Here is a 24,521-nt window from a genome sequence, read left to right as displayed (position 1 = left end):
GTTAAACATCCTACTTTTTTGGTCCGAACTGGGCTAATGAAGATGGGCATACACCAAACAGTGTGCTATGAAGAAAATTGTGCCCGAACAGCGGCACTATGGCCTACTCTTATATCGAATTCCAACTGTCAAGGGATCTTTTATGTGCACGCCAATGTGTACACAGGACCTCGGTTTTTTGTCCCATGCGAATGACTAGATAGCTGTTCTTGTTAGGCCCTCCGTCCTGTATCACTGACAAGGGGGAAACACGCCGGAAAATCTAGATGAACTTTCTCGGCCAATGCAGGGACCGAACACCCGACGTCCAGGCTAGCGAGCCAGTGTCTTACCCACATAGCCACTGTGATCCCCAAGCAGATAAAGAACCCTTGGCATTGGGAATTTGAAGAAGTATAGGCAGAAAAGTCATTGCCTAGGCAAAATTTACCTTGCAGTCACTCACTACATAGTAAATATAGTTAACTGTACAGTGTCAGTGTGTTAGCTTCAAAATGACTCCGTTAAACCCCATTTCAAAAAAAAAAAAAAAAATCAATTTTCAAAATGACTCCTTAAAGGGACAATAACACTCTTGCTGGCTTGAAAGCTCCAGAAAATAAATAATATCTCATCTAAGTACTAGATGTTTAAGTGTCCTACCTGTTGTGTAAATTATCCATTACATCCTATTTTACTTGTCCAGAGGGTTCGAAAATATTTTTAAATCGAAGTTTCATTTGAAAAGGTTTACATTAGACGTTTCAAACCATTATGTTGAATTTTTCAAAATTTTTAAATAAGGTGTGTTAAGATGAAATTTGTATCATCAATTAATTGAAATATTCTAAAATAGTACAATTTGTTGACCAGAATAAAGATTGGGACATATTATTCAGTTACAACAAGAGTGGTATTGAACCTTTAACATGCTGCATGCACTTTAGATCATAAGAACCCTCATTTAATCAAGTTACATGGTTTAGAGCCCAAGTTCGTACAAGATAAGGAATAGGGTAGCCTGCCTAACTTTGTGGGTTTTCTCTGTTAATTAATAAAATATAATTAAAAATACTATTTGTTAGTCCCAATAACATCTAGTTTTCTCATTAATGTCATTCATTACTTATTTTTTTGAAAAAGCTGTCTTAAAGTTTGAAGTTTATGTCAGAAAAGCAACAGACTCATTAAACTAAACCCAGACTGTTTTCAGAAATTTGAATGGATTATTAGAATAAACACGGTTTTCTTTAATCAAACATTCACTGTAGGTGTATGAAATGGCAAACCCCTAATTATGTGAAACCTTATCAGAGCCTCGATGATAACTAGGCTAATAGAACTCTAATCAGGATATAGTTGTAAAGAATTCTACTTTATTCTTAGTTTATTTTGAGGCTTATCGTGGGTAATTTACACTCTTCTAGCCGTCACAGTTTTATGTTCAATTAACCACAACAATTGCTCCAGTTATCAAAAAAATGGGAACAAGGAGTAGTTATAGAATACTGAACCCAACATTTACAAAATTCTCTGATAAAATTTACACATGCTATTGGGTACAACTACAAGATTCTAAATCTCTAGGAATTAACTATATCCATGTTCACAAGATATTTTATTTCATATTAAATACCTCTGATGTTTGAGGTAAAATAAAGATGTTTGTAACTTGTTGAAGCTGATGGTGGTTTCAGTTGATGACATTGCTGATTGGTCTCCCACAGGAAGCTCAAAGATAAAAGTAACAATCTTTATCATTTGGATGTATTTTTTTAAAATATAGAAATGAAATGAGGTTTATTTAATGTCCAGTATTTGTGCACTAACCCAAACCGGGTTCAAGAAGACGGGTGAGTGCTGTGCAGTGTGCCATGAGTGAAATTTTGCCCTGACAGCATTGTTTCTACTACCGGTACTCTTCATTGACTTCCAACTGCTGAGGGTTCTTTTGTGTTCATGCAAACATGTTCAAAAGATCACAGTTTTTCGTCAAAACCGAATGATTAGGCCTTTTTCATTGGCAGGCCCTCTGTCTTGCACCACAGACAAGGGAAAACTAGACTGAAAAATCTTGAGGAATTTTCTCAGGTGAAATTTGGATTGAATCCAGGACTTTCTGGTTAGAAATGAAATGAAATGAGGTTTCACTACTGTTCTGCTCCGACTTGGGCTAATGAAGACGTCATACAGTGTGCTATGAGAAAAATTTTGCCCGGACAGTGGTAGTATGGCCTACTCTTACATCGAATTCCAACTGCCAAGGAATCTTTTATATGCATGCCAATGTGTACACGGGACCTTGGTTTTTCGTCCCATCTGAACGACTATATGTTATCCCTTGTCCCATTCTCAGATTAGAACCTTTATGTTTGAACTGTTTATGAACTCACAATTTAACTGTTCATTCTCGGAACCGTTCCTAACACGTTTAAATGGGGAAATGTTGACAGGGTTTATGAAACAAATGGGTTATGGGAATTGGTTAACTGATAAGTGTATAAGAATTAAAGTATCTTTATTTCTACAATTAGAGCTTCATAACTGATAATTCTGACTTCTTTACAGGCATTATAACCACGCTGATATAGATGTAAGTTGCCTTCACTCTATGTATTTAACATAATCTGATGTTTACAACTAAATAACTCAGCTTGATTATCAGTTTAACTTCATAAATCATTAATCCATTCTGTGCAAATTTTTGTCGATTGTACAGAAAATTTTACAGAATAACAATAAACACCTGAGTAAAACTGTCTACACTTAGCTACGAGAAAATAATTTGAACAGACTCTTATTTATGGCAAAACAATCATGGTGGAATAAAAAATGTGCTTTAAGAATAAAAGACAGGGGAACCTGTTTATTTATTGCTGGATGGTAGAATAATTATCTACGCATATCTTTCTTCTCTCATGTATTGTCAATATATACTATTCAAAAAAAGTAGGGGATATTTGATTTTGGGGGCATAATACTAAAATATGCAAATGACTACGAAAAAAGTCACTATAGAACCTAACAGAAGAAACATTTCCAGTTACATGTGACGCCCAAACGCACCAATAGCTACCGCATGGAATGCAGGTGATGCTTGGGATCATCATGGGGGTCCAACCCAAGATTTGCACGACTCTGACTTTGAATGTTACAGTCATTGTGGCATTGAATTCCAGGGTGGAAACATCAGTTTAATTGTTTTAGTGACCAGAAAACAAATTTTGATATGCGTCGGCTTACCCAAAATGAAAGGTTACGTGCCCTTGGCATGCTACAGATCGGCACAACACAGGCGGTTGTGGCGCGGACGATGAATGTTTCTCAGTCTGTCATAAGCAGGCTATGGTCCAGATACCGTGATACACAATCTGTACAGGACAGACCACGCTCAGGTCGACCAAGGGCGACAACTCAAGCCCAGGATCGATTTATCCGTACCTTGGCCTTGAGAAATCGTGTCATCACAGCAAATCAGATCAGCGCTCGTCTTCAAACAGACACTGGTGTGAGAGTGAGTGGCCAGACGATTCGGAATCGACTGCATAGGGGTCACCTTCGCGCCCGACGTCCTCGCGTGATCCCTTGTTTGAGAGATCATCACATTCAGGCAAGACGTCGTTGGTGTAGGGATCGTCAACACTGGGATAATCGACGCTGGAGCAATGTGATGTTTTCAGATGAGTCAAGGTTCACTGTTGATTTTTTGGACAGACGTAGGAGGGTGTGGCGTCGTCGAAATGAGCACTTCCAAGACGTTAACGTCATCAGACATGATCGATTTGGGGGTGGTTCTGTTATGGTGTGGGGAGGCATCACTGTTGCTGGAAGAACGGCTTTACATGTTGTTGCAGGGCGTGTTACAGGCCAGTACTACCGGGACAACATCTTGGCAGTCCATGTTGTGCCGTTCGCACGACGTCATGGCCGCCGTTTCATCTTCCAGGATGACAACGCAAGATGTCACAGGGCCAGGATCGTTACAGGTTACCTCCAACAACAGAACATCACCACATTACCTTGGCCAGCACTGAGTCCCGACCTCTCCCCCATCGAGCATGTCTGGGACATGCTTGAACAGAGGTTACGTCAACGTCAACAACGTCCTGCCAATGTCCAAGAACTTGCTGCTGCGTTGCAACAGGAATGGGACAATCTGGACCAAAATGACCTTAGACGTCTCATTAGGAGTATGCCACGTCGGATCAATGCTTGTTTGGCAAACAGAGGAGGATTTACCCGTTACTGACTTGGTTGTGATGCTGTGGTAACTTTGCTGTTTGACCCCGGGTATCATTTTAGCCTTATAATGGTCAGTCTGTGCCTTACTTAGTCTAACGATCATTTGGAATAAATCGATGAATGTGAACTTCATTTCATTTTGTCATTTGTTTCTTCGTCAGTTTCATTAGGTGACTTTAATAACACTTAAAAATCAAATATCCCCTACTTTTTTTGAATAGTATATGTAGAAATGGAATAAGGTTTAATGTCCTACTTTGTGCACCAACCAGGCTAATGAAGACAACCATATGCCATGATATGAGTGACATTTTGCCTGAACAGCAGTGTCACCATTATTAAGGTTCCTTTAACATTCATGCCAATTTGTAAAAATGACCTCGGTTTTCTTTACCATTTGAATGTCTAAATGCTTTTCCTTTACCAAACTGTTCGATCCCTGCATTGGCCGAGAAAGTTCATCCAGATTTTCCGGCGTGGTTTCCCCCTTGTCAGTGATGCAGGACGGAGGGCCTGACAAGGACAGCTGTCTAGCCGTTCGGATGGGACGAAAAACCGAGGTCCCGTGTACACATTGGCGTGCACGTAAAAGACCCCTTGGCAGTTGGAATTCGATATAAGAGTAGGCTGTAGCGCCGCTGCCCGGGCAAAATTTCCCTCATAGCACACTGTGGCGTATGCCCGTCTTCATTAGCCCAGGTTAGGAGCAGAACAGTAGGACGTTAAACCCCATTTCATTTCATTTCATTTTCTTTACCAAACACTTCATCCTGCACCACTGAAAAGGGGAAAGCGTCTGGAATATCCTGAGAAACTTCCTTGCCTACACTGAGGTCGAATCTGCAACCCCTTGATTACTCAGCCACCTTAAAAAGAGAAGTTTAAATGGGCAAAGACTCTTTTCCCTGAGTGCTGTAGAATTTTCGAACTGTAACTGTGTGGTGCCTCAGTAAGAAAGATACCGATTCACTAAACAGGAGGCCATGGGTTTGATCCATGTGTGAATGGAGAAAGTTCTTCAGGATTTTCCAGCCTGCTTTCGTTTAGCTGGACAACAGGGCCTGGCAAGAACAGCGTCTAGTCGTTTGTATAGGAATAAAAACCAAGGTTCTGTATACACATTGGTGTGCACGTAAAAGAACCGTTGATAGTTGGAATTCGAAGTGAAAGTAAGCCATTGCGATGTTCGGGCAAAAATTCCCTCATAGCACACTGGTTAAACCCAGTCGCTGCAGAAACCCCATTTGATCATTTCATTTCTGTAAAATCTTTTATGCTTGAAACCTGCTGATTTCGTTCCATTTAAAATTTGGGTGCAATTCTGTGTGCACATCTGGTTACTGTTCATGGCAGTTTTCTCTTATATTCATGGCAGTTTTCTCTTATTCTTTCAAATATAATATATATGGCTACCAGATAAGCTGCTTTCACTTATAATCTGTGTGACTGCTACACTCGACTGGCTTAAAAACTCTGGCGTTTTAAATTGGATATGTAGTGAATGGACATTTTAATATGGATGTTTGGTATTTGGGTGAACTGATATTTTATGATGGAAATATATAAATTTTATATCAGATAAGACCGGAAATGTAATCATTAAATCTTGCCTAATTCAGCACTAGCCTCTGTTCTTCTTGGGTTAGGGGATCCTTTACTGACTTTTCTCATTTTTAAAACTCTCTACAGTAAAAAGGGAAGGTTTTAGTTGATGATAGATATATGAGAGTGAAGTGGTATTTATCAGATTGTAGAAGTCCTAGAAGAAGGATGTTTTACTAACTAGTATGGAGTATATCAACTGTTTATTTTATTTAATGGAGGTCTGACAGTTGCTATCATCGCTAGCTGCCCACACAAGATAATAAATTCTACAGATAAAACAAATATCTACACCCCTTTACATTCCACTTATATACTGTTCAGACGCTTATTTTTAAACCAGTTCAAAATCGCCAGGGATTTTAAGACCTGTTGCATTCACACATACTATAAGCCAAACCAGTTTAACTATTCTGACCTCTTCGGTCGGAAGTTAGGGTTAACTACGCATGGGTAGCTTCATATTCTTTATTCGGTTCTCGCACGCTTTCGATAATATTGGCACTGTCTGAAAAAGACATTTTCCCAGTAATGTAACTTACTGCGTACTGCACATGCTCAAAATGAGCTGGAGCCAGGGTTTTTAAGCCAACCCATTCAGACGGCCAAGATGAACCAGTTTAAAATAAAAAGCCTTCTCGAAGACAGGTCGCGAGCTGGGTTTTTAAACTGGTTTATTTGCCCCACATTTGCATTTAGACAGTTTTAACAATTCCCAAGGTTTTGAAACCAGTTCAACTTAAAGCCACTGATAGCTGATCACCATTTGAGGGATTTTAAATCACTTTCAAATTATAATATTATGAAAATAGAATCTTTTACAGAAATATCATCATTTCCAAAATTTCCGAATCTGATATATTTAAGTATTGAGAATTATGCGTTTGAAATTTGCATTCTGTTGTTATCTCTGTAGCTATCAAATAATAACATTTATGTAAATGACGTTCCGTGTCCTGATGTATATGTATGAAATATTAAATCATAAATAAATGTTAATATCTGATGGCTACAGAGATAACAGAACACAAATTTCAAACACATAATTCTCATTACTTAAATATTTCAGATTCGTTGGTTCGCCAGAAGAGCAACGATATATAGGATATGGTCAACACAAGTCTGTGTGATGCACGTACTGATGGGCAGATAACATTAATCCTCAATAGCTATGTTTATACTGGACAGTGTTAAGTGTTATTTTCCCAGAACTAATTCTGGCACACCTAAAACTTGTAATGTAAACAGGGTTATAGGTTTATGAGATGGGGGAACTGAGCCTGCATATTATTCAGGCCAAAATTAACCTTGTTTACTATTAAGAGTTTTCAGCCCTTCCCGAATATGAAAATCTGGCTTGGAGGTCAGAAATTTAGCAGATGGAATAGAATGCTAACTATTTTGTAGTAAAAAAAGGTGTATCTTATTATTTTCAAATAAACAGAGACAAAAACTTGAATTTGCACCATTTTGAACTTGTTACCCAATTTCAAGATTGATACTGTTTCATTTCTGTGTTGTTAGAGGTTACGGATATCAAATTAAAGCCTTATATCTATAGTGGAGTAAGTCTTGTGAAACCTGTGATGATTTTATTTAGCTTATTTATTTGTTTAATGTAAAGATTACAAAGCTTGAAATAACATTATTAAAACTTTTCCTATAGGCCACACCAATTTGAATTATTCTCTCTTTCTCGGGAACACCCATTACAATTTTGCTTCGTATTTCTTTATGGAAAAAAAAAGTTTAGAACAAAAAGCACTTTTTAGCTTTTTTTCAAAAAATTTTAGTTTCAAATTTCTAAGTTTTGAAAATTTAAACTAAACATCGTTTACAGGACTCAAGTGGCTATTTATTTGTCAACTGCAGGGTCATGGTTTAGATCATATGGTCTGTCATTGAGTCGAGTGGTGTGGTTTCGATTCCCAGCTTGTAAATGACCAGGAGAAGGGTTACCGTGGGTCACCTTTCCATTTTTTCTCATGGTGCTCCAGTTTCCTGCTAAAGACCGCTACCCGCAAGTGAATTATTGTAATAAAATTAAGCTACATGTTAGTCCCAAAATGACCTAGTTTGTGTCGAGTCAATGTTAAACCCCATTTCTATCTCCCTCCTCACGAAGAACTAAAAATTAAATTGCTTTGGCCAAAACTTCAATTTTCTCAGAGTATCTTGTTGTTAGATATGGTTTGTTCTATTTAACAGTGATTCATCTATTTAATAAAACCAGTTTGTGTTGAGATAACATGTTACCAAAGAGGTTAATCTATTTCATATGCTAAAAGGTGATCTGTTTTCTTCTATTGAGGAATAAATTACTGTAGAGAAATAAAATTAGGGAATTAGAAAGAAATACACAAAAAAAACCTGGGTATAAAAAATGGAAATCTTTTTGTAATTACAAAAGATGTATACCAAATAGCAGACCTACAACCTATTGTATAGGTGTACAGTACTACTGTAGGGAAGTGGGTATCACCAAACACTGATTTAGCTGAATGTACCAAAAAGTAACTTTGTTGCATGGGTGTAGCCCTCAAACAGGAAGTAGTAAAACTCCAAAGCCACTCCTTGTGTGTAAAATAGCTTTATTTAACGTCCGCTTTCACCGAGGTGATTTCGCAGACAAGTCACTCCTTGGCTCGAGCAGTTTTTAAATCCCCAATTTTAGCCTCAGCTCCTGGCACCCATAAAGTAGTCGCCAACTCTGAACCAACAAATGACAGCCATAAATATATATATAGATTAGTTAGATCATTGGTACTATACATGTAGATTAGAATAATAGTCTTTCCTTGTATTCCAACCCACAACATTCTGGTCTAGTGCCTTGACAACTCAACTACTAAGTCCTGCACAAAATAAATATGACAGTATAATTGTGTTTTTATTGCTCATTAAATAAGTTGAATGTGAAGTTCTGTCCACAAGGTGCTTGTTCTTGATATAACAGGCTTTCTTTTTTAAACAGGGGAAAAATCCAGAACTGTGAAGAGAGTTATTTTGTTTATGTGTGTCATGTTAATAAAAGAATCAAGATGCCACCCAGTGTAAGCAGAACAAGTTTGATCACCCTTCATCAAGGTACTGTCATGAACCGATGATTCTGGTCATGAACATATAATCATGGTAATGCTTGATTGCTTCCAGTGACAAACGAAGAGAAGAAGAAAAAGAGAACATGAGCAGCAATCAGACCTAGTATGGTGCTAACAGCACATGGTAAAAATTATCTGAGCAAGGATTTTGTGGCCAGATGATAAGAAAGTTACTGTCACTTCCAAATTTAGCTCATGTGAAGAACATCCTGAAGGAATTTGAACAAAGAAAGTCTATAACATTTTTGTTGAAAAATTAACATGAAAATATTTAATTTTCAAGGAGAACTTGAATGTTGGCAAAATTTACATTCAGCTCTTTTAGTGGGTACCTTTAGTCATGAACTCCAGTTTATTTCTGGAAAATGAATTCACTAGATGTCTAATTAGCTGTCGAATAAATGAGCATTCACTACTTGAAATACTTCTCATTTTGATCTTTTTATTCTATTCATTACATGTGAGCACCTCTTAGAATTTGGAAAAGTTTCAATTTCATAAACTTAAAGGATCAGTGACATTGGTTTTTGCGATCCAATATAACTTACAGGCAGGTGCTTCTATTAAAGTTTCAGTAATCCTGATACTCTTCAGCAGTGCTTAGAATTTGGTAATCCTTTCATCTTAAAATATGTACAGATTTATGTTTTAACATGAAACACCTGAATAGGGCTAAATTTAAGCTTGCAGCTACCATTTTGTCTAAACTGATTTTAGAAAACTGTTAGTTGCTGCCTCTTGAAACACTAAAATCCCAGGCAATTAACATACATTTGATATTGCAGAATCATATCACATGCATAAAAAGACAGCTGTAGTTTTAATTTTAAAGGTAATTAGTGCTTGTACAGCCAGAAGATCACTCTGTCTTTGTTAGGTTACAGATATGTAAGATGTTAAACGCCATTTTATTTCCATCTTTGCCGACCAGCTACACTTAATATGGATGTATATTGTCGTCCCCAGCATCTATTTCTACCAGTCTTGAAAACTCATGAAGTTTTTCTCTGCCAATACTGTGATTTGAGTTAAAAATGAAGTGGACTACAAAGAAAAAAAGATTGTCCGTCTATTATTATTTGGAGTAAACTAAGTGCCATAATCACAAATAGATATGAAAGCTCCCTTTAGCTGGCATTCTGCTAAATAAAAGTTAAACGTTGATTTTATTTAAATACCAGTAGACAAGGTTGACAAGGAGTTTCGCAGCTTGTTTTTTTGTTCAACCAGAGGTTTCCCCCCCCCCCCCCCCACTGCTAAAGACCCCTACCACAGAAGCAAATTTATTGCTTGTAAAGTACCCTAAGTTTATGGTGAGTGGATGTTTGTTCTGCTCTCTCTCTCCCTCCCTCTCTCTCTCTCTCTCTCTCTCTCTCTCAGGTGGGGGTCATATGTATTTGTTTTAGATCATAAGGTCTGTCTTGAGTTGAGTGGCAGGGTTTCAATCTCAGTCTTGTATGTGGTAAGGAGTAGGGTCACCTGCACAACCTTGGTGGTTTTTCTCCAGTTTCTTCCCACTGCTAATATGACCAAGTGAATTATTAAGATAAAATTGTACCAAATTACCTGGTTTGTCTTGTGTGTATGGGGGGGTTGGATGGCCGAATGGTTAGCACGTGTGCGCTGTATCATACGGTCTGTCATTGAGTCAACTGGCAGGGTTTCGATTCCCCGGTTGTACGTGACAAGAAGTAGGGTCGCCTGTCCAACCTCGTGGGTTTTCTCCGGGTCCTCCGGTTTCCTCCCACAGCTAAAGACCCCTACGCGCAAGCGAATTATTGAAATAAAATTAAATCATGTGTTAGTCCCGAAATGACCTAGTTTGTGTCGAGTGGACGTTAAACCCCATTTCTCTCTCTCTCTCTCTCTCTCTCTCTTGTGTGTATGATCGGTTGGCCCTATATCTCTTTCTTTTTGGATGAGACATTAATTATTAAATAAATTTCTGGAGCACCAATTTACACTGAAGATGAGTGATAAGCACCACCATACTGAAATGAAAATTCTGGAATTGTTGACAAAGTTGATATGTTCCATTTCACCATGGTTTTAATATAATTTATACCACACTTTAAAATTTGGAATGAATTCAAATGAAGCATGCAACATATCCTTTGTTTTTTGACAAACAGAACAAGTTTAAAGATGTTCTGTGTTAGCCATAAAAAAATTCTGTCTTGAAAAATACCATACTCAATTACTATTCAATCTAACAAACTCACACTTTAAATTTTGGAATTCATTCAATTTCTTTTCATTAACAGAAGTACATATCGGCCATCTTTCTTTTTATGACACAATTGAAGCAGAACCAGATGTAGAATTTGGCACCCCTGGTTAAACAATGGCCACCGTCTCTCGTCTTCTGCACCTTCAGTTTACCTGTTGTTTATTCTTGTAATTACTCATTATCGGCAACTTCCTGTTATGTATACTTACACATTTATATCAAGTATACCATATGTATATCATCAACAACCATCCCATTCATCTTCTACCTACTCACCATACTATTCATCCATTGATTAATTTTTTTTTTTTTTCAAAATGTAATATTTCAGTTTTGTTGTTTATTTTAAAAAATCGTGCTGGCTTGTGTGTATTTTAGGAGATGACATTTATAACATTTGGTATTCGGTTGTTTGATGATCTAACTCTTGGTTTAAAGCATGAAATGACATTTAACCCGTAACAGTTGGAATTCAGTTGTATGAGCAAAATTTCCCTATTAGCACACCGCACGCCGTATGCCCATCTTCATTAGCCTTGTTCCAGCAGAAAAGTAGGACATTAAACCCCACTTCATTCATTTCCTCTTTTACTTTCACTCCAATGTGTAATCTGTGGACCTTGGGTTTTCGTCCCATCTGAACAAATACCTGGTAGACACTTTTTCTTTTGCCCCCAGGCTGGAAAGTCCTGAGGAATTTTCTTGCCCATCATGGGGTTAAACCACGGACCAAATGGGATGAGATGAAAAATCGAAGCCCTGTGTATACTTCGGTGTACACCGTAGCGCCACTGGCCAGACAAAATTTCCCTCATAGCAGACTATATGGTGTACTGTATACCCATCTTCATAAGACCAGTTGGTGCAGAAAAGTAGGATGTTAAATCCTATTTCAAAGTCTATGTGAAATGCTGATACAAAATGGGATTTGCAATTCTGTTATAATCTGGTTGTTACATCTACGTTTTATCTGTGAAACAATATAAATGTTTGTGGAACCTGCATGTATATAATTATAGACTAAAGAAATTCCAGATGGAAAAACTTAACCCTTTACTTTATTAGTTTTATAACTAGAACTTACATAAATATTTATTCTATTTTCAAAGTAAGAGAGATTCTTGAGATTTTCTCGTCCATAGAAGTCTCTAGATGGCCATTCTATAGAATATAATATAAATATTTGTAAAAATTGCACAGTTCTGCACCTTGACTGATATAAACAGGTAGACATATTAGAAATAATTATATACATATATATCCAACTTGTATTTGGAAGTGATCATTATTCTGATTCTTCATCGTTCATAGGATCCACGGTGGCTCAGTGAGTAAGATGTTGACTCACCAACCTGGAGGTCCCTTGATCGTTCCCTGCGTTGGCCGAGAAAGTTCATTGTTAGTCCTGTGTTTGACCCCTGTGTTGACCGAGAAAATTCATGGGGATTTTTCTGTGTGGTTCCCCATTGTCAGTGGTACAGGACAGATGGCCTGGTAAGGGACAATGCATAGTTGTTCGGATGGGATGAGGGGGGTTGGATGGCTGAATGGTTAGCGTGCGCGCGCTGTATCATAAAGTCTGTCATTGAGTCGACTGGCGTGGTTTCGAATCCCCGGTTGTATGTGACAAGGAGTAGGGTCGCCTGTCCAACCTCGTGGGTTTTCTCCGGGTCCTCCGGTTTCCTCCCACTGCTAAAGACCCCTACGCGCAAGCGAATTATTGAAATAAAATGAAACCATATGTTAGTCCCGAAATGACCTAGTTTGTGTCGAGTGGACGTTACACCCCATTTCTCCCTCTCTCTCTCTCGGATGGGATGAAAAAACAGAGGAACTGTGTACATATTGGCATGCACATAAAAGATCCCTTGGCAGTTGGAATTCAGTATAACTGTAGACCATAGTACTGCTGTCCGGGCAAAATTTCCTTCATAGCACACTGTTTGGCGTATTCTTGTTTTCATTAGGCCATTCAGAACAGCACAGTAAGACATTAAACCCCCTTTCATTTCATCATTCATTTCTATCATCTCAAATAAAAAAGGAATGCCATATACTCACAGAAAATACTGTAGGTTCAAGATATTTTTTGTGTTTTCAGAATTTGTTATCTTGAATTTTTTTAACTATCATTACTAGAGAAAAAAAAATTCAGATATTTCTTGCGTGTACAGAATTTTTTTTCCTTGAATTTTTTAAAACTGTTATTACTAGAGAAAAAAAGTTCCTGATATTTCTTCAGAGACATAACTCATTCTTTAAATTGTCAACATGAGCAAATGCTAATCACTTATATTTCAAACTTCTGTCTTATTTTTGAAAGACAAAATTAACAATATTTCATCAACAAAGTTCATGTGTGGCATGTTAAATCTGATATAAAAGTGCTTTAAGAAGTATTTAAAATAAAAAAAAATGATGCTAGTAAAAAGATGAAATTATGGCAGATGAAAGATGATTTTGTTTTCTTACAAATTTTGTTAGTGACTTGATGACTTTCAGATTGAAAAATACTGTTGTCATAATCCATATTTTCTCACCTTAAACAGTTCCCATTGAAGGATGAGATTACAATCACTTGCACAAAATATTCTGTTTTTAGTTTTATCAGAATCTCTTTTATATTTTAATCAGTGACAGGTAAGCCTGGAAATAAGGCAACTGTCACAAATATTGTCAGGCACAAGTCTTGGATTTGTAAGAGACAGGTTCCTTTGGCCATTTTGTCTGACTGATATTGAATTTGCACTGTATTTATTGATATTATTAACACAAATAAACTTATAAAATCTCATGAAATTTTATTTTGAAACCAATTAAAAGAGGTCTAGTCATTTTTTTTAGCTGCAACTTTACTTTTAAATTTGTTTTCTTTACAGAAAAGATATCCATAGTCTTTATCCTAATAAATATGTTCAGATGGATGAAAAAAGATTCCGTATTTTTAATACCCTTTATGAATTACCTGGTAAGTAACATTACACATAGTACTTTGATAATACTCTTTATGAATGACCTAAGTAAGATTTCACATAGTACTTTATGAATTACCAGTTAAGTAAGATTTCACATAGCACTTTATGAATTACCAGGTAAGTAAGATTACACATAGTACTTTACGAATTACCAGGTAAATAAGATTACACCTAGTACTTTATGAATTACCAGGTAAGATTACACATAGTACTTTATGAATTACCTGGTAAGATTACACATAGTACTTTATGAATTACCTTGTAAGTAAGATTACACCTAGTACTTTATGCATAATCTGGTAAGTAAGACTACACATAGTACTTTATGAATTACCTGGTAAGTAAGATTTACACCTAGCACTTTATGAATTATCTGGTAAGTAATATTACACCTAGTACTTTATGAATTACCTGGTAAGTAAGATTACACCTAGTAGTACTTTATGAATTACCAGATAAGTAAGATTACACGTAGTACTTTATGAATTACCTGGTAAGTAAGATTACACATAGTACTTTACGAATTACCAGGTAAATAAGATTACACCTAGTACTTTATGAATTACCTGGTAAGATTACACATAGTACTTTATGAATTACCAGGTAAATAAGATTACACATAGTACTTTATGAATTACCTGGTAAGTAAGATTACACCTAGTACTTTATGAATTACCTGGTAAGTAAGATTACACCTAGTACTTTATGAATTACCTGGTAAGTAAGATTACACCTAGTACTTTACAAATTACCAGGTAAATAAGATTACACCTAGTACTTTATGAATTACCAGGTAAGATTACACATAGTACTTTATGAATTACCTGGTAAGATTACACCTAGCACTTTATGAATTACCTGGTAAGTAAGATTACACCTAGCACTTTATGAATTACCTGGTAAGTAAGACTACACATAGTACATTATGAATTACCTGGGTAGTAAAATTACCCATAGCACTTAGATAATTTTGTAGAACATTTAAAGTCGCTGATCATTATTTGTATTTTGGGACAATATCTTATATTTCATGGTACAATTTACTATAATTGATTATTCAACATTTAATGAAGAAAGCAATATCAATGGCATCTTCAATAGAAGGCTTGATCTCACTTTAACTCTGTACATCTTATCAAGGCTTTCACATAATACTCTACATTTATTGTCAATAATTTCGATTGGTCATGGACCCAGCTCAAGACCTTATAGATTCCTTGATAGAAAACATCATTGCGAGTACCAAGTCTTGCGCTTTCCAACTGAAATGTTTAGTTGAAAAGTTCAAGGTTCGTTCAATGTCAAGGTTGCTGGAACCTTTTTGCTATGGTTATGCTATGATTCACTTTACATCTTAGTCCAAACCCTTCTAATTTACTTTGTTGCTCTTCCATTGTGCTATATAAAAGTTGGTTTTACGTGAGTTTTTCAACTAAAAAAAAGCTATCAACAGTTGTAAACGAATCTATTGAGTTATGTGTTTGAATCACGTCTGTGATAAAGGGAGATAACATACCTAAAAGGTTGTTAATTTCGCGTTTGCTGCTTCAGGAACATGTATCAATGGTAGATAATCGCCCAGCTTGGATTTAAATGAGGCCCACCAAAAGATTCATCGAAAATTAGAAGTGGCACTGGCTGGATTTGACCATATCCTATATATTGCATGCAGTGGATGCCAAATATTGTCAAATTTTTAATTCATCATATCTTTATAAATACTGAATAGAACTGAACCATTAACCTTTTAGAGATACAACCTTCACTTGGTGATAATATAAACAGTTTCTGTATCCAAACATAGTGGTTTATATTGCAATAAAGTCTTTTATTTTCACAGACACTTTTCATATAAAATAATATTTTTTTTAAATTTAGAATTAAATTGGATTGACATATCGTACTTAATAAATGAATTTGAATTAGATAATACAAATGGAACATTAAAATCGAAATAAGATTTAGTCATACCACCTTTGTCCGGAAACAGTTTCATTCATAGCACACTGCATGGCAAATGCATTAGCCAGGTTGTTGCAGAAAAGGGGGTCACAGTGGCTAAGTGGGTAAGACGCTGGCTCGCCAGTCTGGAGGTCGGGAGTTCGATCCTTGCATTGGCCGAGAAAGTTCATCCAGATTTTCCAGCGAGGTTGCCCCTTGTCAGTGATGCAGGGCAAAAAATGAGGTCCTGTGTACACATTGGCGTGCTCGTAAAAGTTTCCTTGACAGTTGGAATTCGTTATAAGTGTAGGCCATAGTGCCACTGTCTGGGCAATATTTCCCTCATAGCACACTGTATGGCGTATGCCCGTCTTCATTAGCCCAGTAGGAGCAGAACAGTAGGGCATTAAACCACATTTCATTTCATTTCATGTTGAAGAAAAATAAAATCCTATTTCATTTTATTTTTATTGTCTGTTTATTTTCAGTTTTATACATTTTGGCCTGTTTGGTAGATTACTTCAGCAATTCTCCAGATTATACACCTAGCAGGTAAATATCATTTTATCTCCATTAGGAAGTTTTTGTAAATCACTACTAACGCCTACTAACACATAACTGAAAATATGAAGGGAAGTAAAGGTGATAAGTGAAAACATAAAGGGAAGTGTAAATATAAATGTTAAGGAAAGTGATAAGTGTAAATAAAAATGTGAAAGGAAGTGTTCAGTGTAAATGAAGTGATAAGTGTAAATGAAAAGGGAAGTGATTAGTGTAAATATGTGAAAGGAAGTGATCAAGTATAAATATCAATGTAAAGGAAAGTGATAAGTGTAAATGTAAATGTGAAAGTAAAGTGATAAGTTTAAATGTAAATGTGAAAGGGAGTGATCAAGTGTAAAAATAAATGTGAAAGTAAGTTATAAATATAAATGTGAAAGTAAGTTATAAATATAAATGTGAAAGGGAGTGATCAAGTGTAAATATTGACTACTTGGTTCCTGAAAACTTTTTTTTTAGAGAAAATGATGTTACTTACATTGAGATATGTAACTCATTTTTGAAACTAGCCTAAACTTCCGCTCTCTGGACCCCATGAAGCCATCTGAATCAAAGATCCTAAGAAACAATTCACAGCTATCCCCCTAAGCTTGGGCAGTTTGAAATTCTACAGGAAACAGTAGTTTCTGGTGGTTTCAAGTGATCCAAGTACCAAGTATATATTTCAATATGAGAAATAAAAATCCATGTAGAGAAAGAGTTCATCAGTACATCTGTTAATTTTAATCTTATCACCAGAGTAGTTGTAGACAGACAGATTAAAGCCAGATGTATCATTTACCTGATGCCAAGCTTATTGCTTCTGACAACAAAATGATATTTTTTATGGTAATATGATAAATTTATATGATAGTTGAAGCAATAAAAGCATTATCAAAATTATTTAAACTTTGACAATGATATGTTTTAAGAATAGAAAAGTTTATCAGAAGTTTAAATTGGTTTGCAGACTGCAGGGAGCACAGATTTGGGTTGTCAAGAAATTGGACAAGACAAACCTATCATGTAAATTTGGGCAGTGGTTGCACTTCTATCTATTCTCATATGAAAACTTTTGTTGAGAGCTTAGGGGTAAAATTAAAATAAACCCAATATTCCAATTTATGGTACCAAGACTAATATTCCAATATTCACTAATATTATCAACATTCATATCCTTTGGTATATATGTGGCTGAATCGGTGTCTGTTGATATTCTGGAAAACATAAAGAAGTTTGGGCCCTAGAACCTCTGCACACCTGCCTCCCTAAATCAAATAGTTCTGTATGTCTATGCTGACAAAAACCCGATATTTCGTCCAGTCGGTGTAGAAAAGTAAGACGTTAAACCCCATTTCATTTCATTTCTTTTTTAACTTGCCATAGATAAAAAGTTAAATGTAATCAGATTTGAACAAGCATGTCTCGAAAAAATATAAATGACTTTACACTAAATTAAACTTAGATTTAAACTTTAAGAGATAAAATAGATTAGGAACAGATTGTTATTTATATCATATACCTCACTACAAAAACCAAATAAAAGATAAAAGACATGAGAGATAATAAGGAACATTTATATAAAATCCAACTGTCTTTTTGTCCAATTTATGTCATTGTATTCTGTAATTCACTTCATGCTTAATATAAACATGGCTGATTTTAATTTAATTATTTCTAAAAAAAAAAGCAACTTGTTTTATAATTAAGGGAAGCCATTGTGTGGCTGTGTGAGTATGGCATTGCCTCACTTACTAGGAGGTCTCAGGTTTGATCCCTGTGTTGGTCAAATAACTAAGTTAGAAATCAAAATAAGAGTTGGCTCTAGTGCTGCATTGCATATATGGGTATTTTCATTAGGCAGGTTGGTGTCGAAAGATAAGTTGTTGAAGCTACAGATTTTCATTTGCATTTTTCAGACAATATCTAATTCTTTAAGGCTTAATCTACATTAAAGATGCATTATGTAAGAGCTTAATCTGCCTATTGCAGTCTTTATTTTGGCTTAAAATGTTATATAAATTATTAATTAGACATTTATTAACGTGACAATCCTATAATCAACTCTCGAGACATTTTCAATATATTCATTTTATATTAACTATTTTTGAACTATTATAGCAAGAATGTTACAAAATCTTCTATTCAACATATGTTTGTAAATACTGAATGGAATTGAAACATTTTTTTGACTGATATGGAATTGAAACATTTTTTTGACTGATAAGTGATATTGAATTGAAACATTTTTTTGACTGATATCCCTTCTTTCGTCTGTTCGTGGGGTTTTCCGTTTGCTTTCACCTTGAGTCATATTTGGCAGACAAATGATATTCCTTTTAAAGGTTCAACTTTTGTAGTTTGCAAGAGATTCAAAACCCCTGAAAATGACGATCAGCAATTTAAACCTCATTTCTTTTCATTTAATTTTGAATTAACTACTACTACCCAAAAAATAATTTCAACATCAGAAACAATTAAGAACGTTGGATAACCACATGCCATGAAAATGTCTGCTCATTACTTAGGTTGTAATATAATGTTTTTTAAATAAATAAAAACATAGCCTATCATTAATCAAATAGAATACATTGTTTTAGGATTACTCATCACAAAATTACATGGTAAGATTAAAATAGCAAAAATAGTTTAATTCTAATGGAATGATGTTACCATAAGTAAATACATTTACACTAGTCATGACAGGGAGATTGGGTGGCTGAATTGTCTATCATGTGCACTTTAGATAAAATGGTCAGTCATTGAGTCAAGATATATGGTTTCAATCTCCAGTTTGTACGTGACAAGGAATCTGGATCCTATGGATTCCTCCAATGGCTAAAGACCCCTATGAGCAAGCAAATTATTGAAATAAAATTGAACCATATGCTAGTATGTGTCCAGTGGATGTTAATCCACATTTCTCTATCTCCCTATCTCTATCTCTCGCTTGTAAATGAACGATGTGGAATATTGTTTAATTCTTGTGTATTCTTGTTTATTAGAAATATATTTTCCAGACCAAATAAGTTTTGTGGGTCACTAGATTACCTTAGTATCTTCAAGAGAGAGGGAGAAATGGGATTTAATGTCCTTTCAACACAAACTAGGCCATTTTGGGACTAACATAATATGGTACATTTTTATTTGAAAATATTACTAGTGCTTTTTTTAGCATGTAGACCAGCTTTTTCCTTAGACTTATATGGCCGTCTCAATGAATCGGCATAAACACCAGCTTCAGGTAGCTTTGGACCTGTGCAGTAGATTAAACTGGCTTGGCTTATAGCTTATTATATTTATAGTATAAGCTACCCTGGTTTAAATCTAAACTAAATATAAGCGTCTGAAAACCTGGTTGGAATTAATTAGGTCATGTTAAATTTTTATTTTTACCTTCAAACACGTGAAGACATTTATCTCTATGGAATGGAAAGAAAAAAAAAACATTAATCCATTAGAAGAAAAGTAATTTATCTTTAGACATCTCAGCTTCAGCTCCATCAATTACAAAATCTAAATATCAGACAGAGAAATTAAACAAAATAATAGATATGTTGGCAGTTTTAGATAAGGTTTTGGCAATAAACCATGTAAAACGTGCTGTGGAGGGGGGAGAACTGTTGTAAATACATACAATTATACCAACAATCTGTCTATATCAAGCTCCATTAAAGTCTCTGATCCAGGGATGCTGTTTCAAAATTTTGCACCTCAGACATTTTTAATTGTGGTTAACAGAGGTCAGAATTGTGTCACAAGAAGTAGTCTGCTTCAGGAAATAGGGTAAATAAGCTTCCATTCCCTTTAATGGACTTCCAACTACAAATATTCTGATTAATGTTTATGATTAGTACAAAAAATTAGGTGCACTTGGCTATTTTTCATATTTAAATCCTGTACTGGCTTCAAGTTCATGTCAGTAATATTCATCAATAATTAACTCATGATATTAAGCATCATTGTTTCATGCATTCTGAATCCTTTGTATACTACAGCATTGTAAAAGATGAATCTCTAAAAGGTATATCATTCTAAAACTTGGAGCCGCGGTGGCTAAGTGTGTCAGACCCTGGCTGGCTAGCCTGCAGGTCGCATGTTCGATCCCTGCATTGACCGAGAAAGTTCATCAGGATTTTTTATGACGTTTCCCCTTGTCAGTGGTGCTGCAGGACGGAGGGACTGACAAGGATAGCTGTCTAGTCGTGCAGATATTACGAAAAACTGAGGTCATGTGTATACATTGGCATGCACATAAAAGATCCCTTGGCAGTTGGAATGCGATATATGAGTAGGCAATAGTGCCGCTGACAGGGGAAAATTTCCCTAATAGCACACTGCATGGCATATGCTCGTCTTCATTAGCCCATTCGGAGCAGAATGGTTGGAAAACCCCATTCCATTCAGATCTTATACAAGATGTGACAAATTGAACATTTCACAATATTCAGCATATACTACATATTATATTGACAAAACAGCATTGCCAATTAAGCCCTTTGAATCCGAGAGATTATCTACCATTGATATTTGGATTTATTTTCTTGGATTATGCAAGATCTAAATCTGTCTATTTTAGATCTTTCTTTAGGCCTGAAATGTTATCTAAATTATTAATTAGACATTGATTAACTTATCCAGACCATAATCAACTCTCGATATCATTGCTAGCCTGCGATATTTATTGGATTAGGATCTGATTTGCTGCTCAACCTCCATTCAAGACTTTGTTTTTTTATCATGCCGACTTTAGTAATGATGATCGAGGCTAGGCCGAAAATTCACATTGCAAAATTCTCGGTTAGGAGTGTATCACTTTTTGACTGAAATTTTCAGTAAATTCCCATTACATTATCTGGTTTTTAACTATTATAGTGAGAACTGCCAGCTCTTTATCTAATCTCCCATAATGTGTCTTTAATTAAATGTTAAATAAACAATATGAGTACATTTTAGCATGAATTGAGCCTGAAAATTAGATATTGTCAAAAAATGCAAATGACAATCATTGGCTTTAACTAAATTTAGGAAGTGGCTTAATGTGGCCATGGCACAAAAATGTGACTTATTTCTTTACTGGCAAGCTTTTAAATGAGAGTACTATGATATTGGATCTTCTAGAAAAACTGTAACTTCAAAGTTACGAAACGAAGGAATTTTATTTACATAATTTATTTTCATAACTCGGGACATACAGCTGAGCTTTAAGTACATGTATTTTTGGTAAATTTCCAGAATGAGGAAATTACTATTTAAGTATTATTACACGGAAAGGAATTTACTATGAGCATTCCTGGACAGTTTGTGAGCAGGCCAACCACAATTTAATTACTATAACATAAAATTGCCCTCATAACCTCTTGGATTCAATAATCATATTGGTATTAATTTACTGTTTACGAGCGGTATTATCACCCCACCCTGCATTTATTGTTAAACGGATTACTGAGTTCTCTGTTGAAAAATAAGATGTTTTGGTTAATATCTTGATGTCTCATCAAGCAAGGAAAGAGTTAAAGTCGCATATTTTTACTGGTTTAATCCACCCTAAAATTTACTCAGTTTGATTATTCAAAGAGGCATTATTCAAGACCTAAATATGCCTATTGCAGGTCTTTCTTTAGGCCTTAAATGTTATGTAAATTATTAATTAGACATTTATTAACATGACAAGACCATAATCAACTCTTGGTGCCGTCATATGGCTCTGATTTTAAGTAGATTAGAATGGTTTGGCCATTTAATGATTTGAATTAAATATGGAGAAGCTAGGGCTCGAATAACCAGCACCGTCATTACTATAATAAACAATCAATACACACATCTTGTCAAAACTACAAACATTGATAACTTTGCTCAGAATAAAGTAATATGACTGAAATTTTCAATATATTCATTTTGCATTTTCTACTTTTGAACTAGTATAGCAAGACCGTCCAGCTCTTTATGTAAATTTTACGTAATATTTCTATAACATTTAATTAAGGAAACTAAACCCAAAATATCTATAGTAGGTAGTTGGTGCTGACTTGTTTTATCATATGCTGATGATGCCAAATGCTGCAAAAAGTTTCAAGGCTTAATCCACACTAAAGTGTACTAAAATTGATTATTTAACATTTAATCAAACATACATTATGCAAGAGCTAAATCTGCTTATTGTAGGTCTTTCTTTAGGCCTGAAATGTTTTTAAATTATTAATTAGACATTAATTAACTTATCCAGGCCATAATCAACTCTTGAGGACATTGGATTTCTCGTAAATTAAATAGATTATAACAGTTCAGCGATACTTTGATTTAAGCTAAAAATGGAGTAGTGAGACTTAGCTTAGGAAAACCAGTATGGTGGTTGAAATTATTGCACACGTCTTGTCAAACCATATCTTCGCTCGCAAAAGAGTAATTTGAATGAAATTTTCAAATTATTCATTTTACATTATCTATTTTCGAACTAGTATAGCAAGAATGGCTAGCTCTTTATCTAAATCTTACATAATGTATCTTTAAGAAAACTAAACAAAAATATCAATGGTGGATAATCTCCTGATTTAATCGGATTGAAACTACACTTATATAGGTGCTGCTGGTTTGTTTTATTGTCTGCAGAGGATTCTGAGTGGTTTTTTTACCCATGACATATGCCCATATTCATTAGCCGGGTTGGTATAAAAAAACTATGACATAAACCTCATTTAATCTCATTTTTTATTTTTGTAAATAAAATAAAATGAAATGAGGGTTAACATCTTAACTCTCTCTACACCTTGCCACATATTTTTGTATGCAAGAGGAATATTAAAACGGGTTTCAGATAACCGATTCAGGTCATGATGTCATAGAGTTAATGAAGAATATGTAAAATTTTAACTCAGTTTCATCAGAAGTTCAGCAATTATAAGAATAACCAAATGTTGTTAACATGAAAATATTAATTAAATTATGACATTGACATGAAAATCTTCATAAAATTCTGTTAAATTATTTTGTGAGTTACTTCCGGTAGAATCCATATAAAAATCAGAAAGAATTTGATGTTTTGGTGCCGTAATTTAAAACAAGATCTTAACGAGCTCATTATCTGTACAGTGTAAGCAGGTGATAGATGTGTTTGCATGTTTATTTATTTCCACATGCATTACAGCTCACATGCATGGTTATTTCTGTTCACCTGTTGCCAAACTTAATGTTTTGCAGTAGTTTTCAGCACACAGCATAATTAGGAAAATATATTTCCTTTTGTGCTGAAAGATTTTTTTTTTTATTAAATTAGGTTTCTTATCTCTCAAAACTGGCTTCATTGACTTTTCATTTTGGTTCAACGTTAGTATGATTATTATTGAAATTAGGGAAACATTTTCTTTTGTTCTGAAAGATCTTTTTTACATAATTCTGGCTTCTTTTTCTTTTCTCAGATTGTTTTGTCAAAATCTAGTTATTACAATTACCTAAGGAAAAGTTTAAAAACTGACTTCATTGAATTTTCTCTTCATTTTCTGTTAAAAACTAGTAGGATTATTATTAAAATTAGGGAAACGTTTCCTTTTGCACATAAATTACATAAATTAGGCTTTGTGCTCTTTTCTGCTAAAAGCTAGAAGCCGTTATGGATAAGTGGGTAAGATGCTGGCTTGCTAACCAGGAGGTCTCTGGTGTGCTCCTGGTGTTGGCAAAGGAAGTTCCTTAGGTTTTTCCAGCATGGTTTCCCCTTGTTTGTTACGTAGGACAAAGAGTTTGATAAGGAACAGTATCTAGTCTTTTGGATAGGACAAAAAATTAGGTCCCATGTACACATTGCCATGCATGCTTTGCAAAATTTGCGATGTAGCACATTGTAGGGCATATACCCATTGGTGCAGAAAAGTAGGACGTTGACCCTCACTTCTGTTAAAAGCTAGTAGAATTATTAAT

At 35.2% G+C, this 24,521-nt stretch overlaps 1 protein-coding gene across 1 annotated transcript in view; it reads left to right on the top strand.

Moving 5' to 3' along the window:
• LOC126815482 (cytosolic purine 5'-nucleotidase) overlaps positions 1-24,521 on the top strand; it is an 86,234-nt gene that overhangs the window by 42,774 nt on the left and 18,939 nt on the right. The window contains exons 6-7 of the mRNA XM_050541152.2: positions 14,034-14,122; positions 16,559-16,622. Coding sequence (XP_050397109.1) covers positions 14,034-14,122; positions 16,559-16,622 — 153 coding nt within the window. The remainder of the gene's footprint in view (positions 1-14,033; positions 14,123-16,558; positions 16,623-24,521) is intronic.

This window comes from Patella vulgata, chromosome 3 (genome assembly GCF_932274485.2).
Source record: "Patella vulgata chromosome 3, xgPatVulg1.2, whole genome shotgun sequence".
Lineage (NCBI taxonomy): Eukaryota > Metazoa > Mollusca > Gastropoda > Patellidae > Patella > Patella vulgata.
This window is presented reverse-complemented; position numbering and strand designations above follow the sequence as displayed.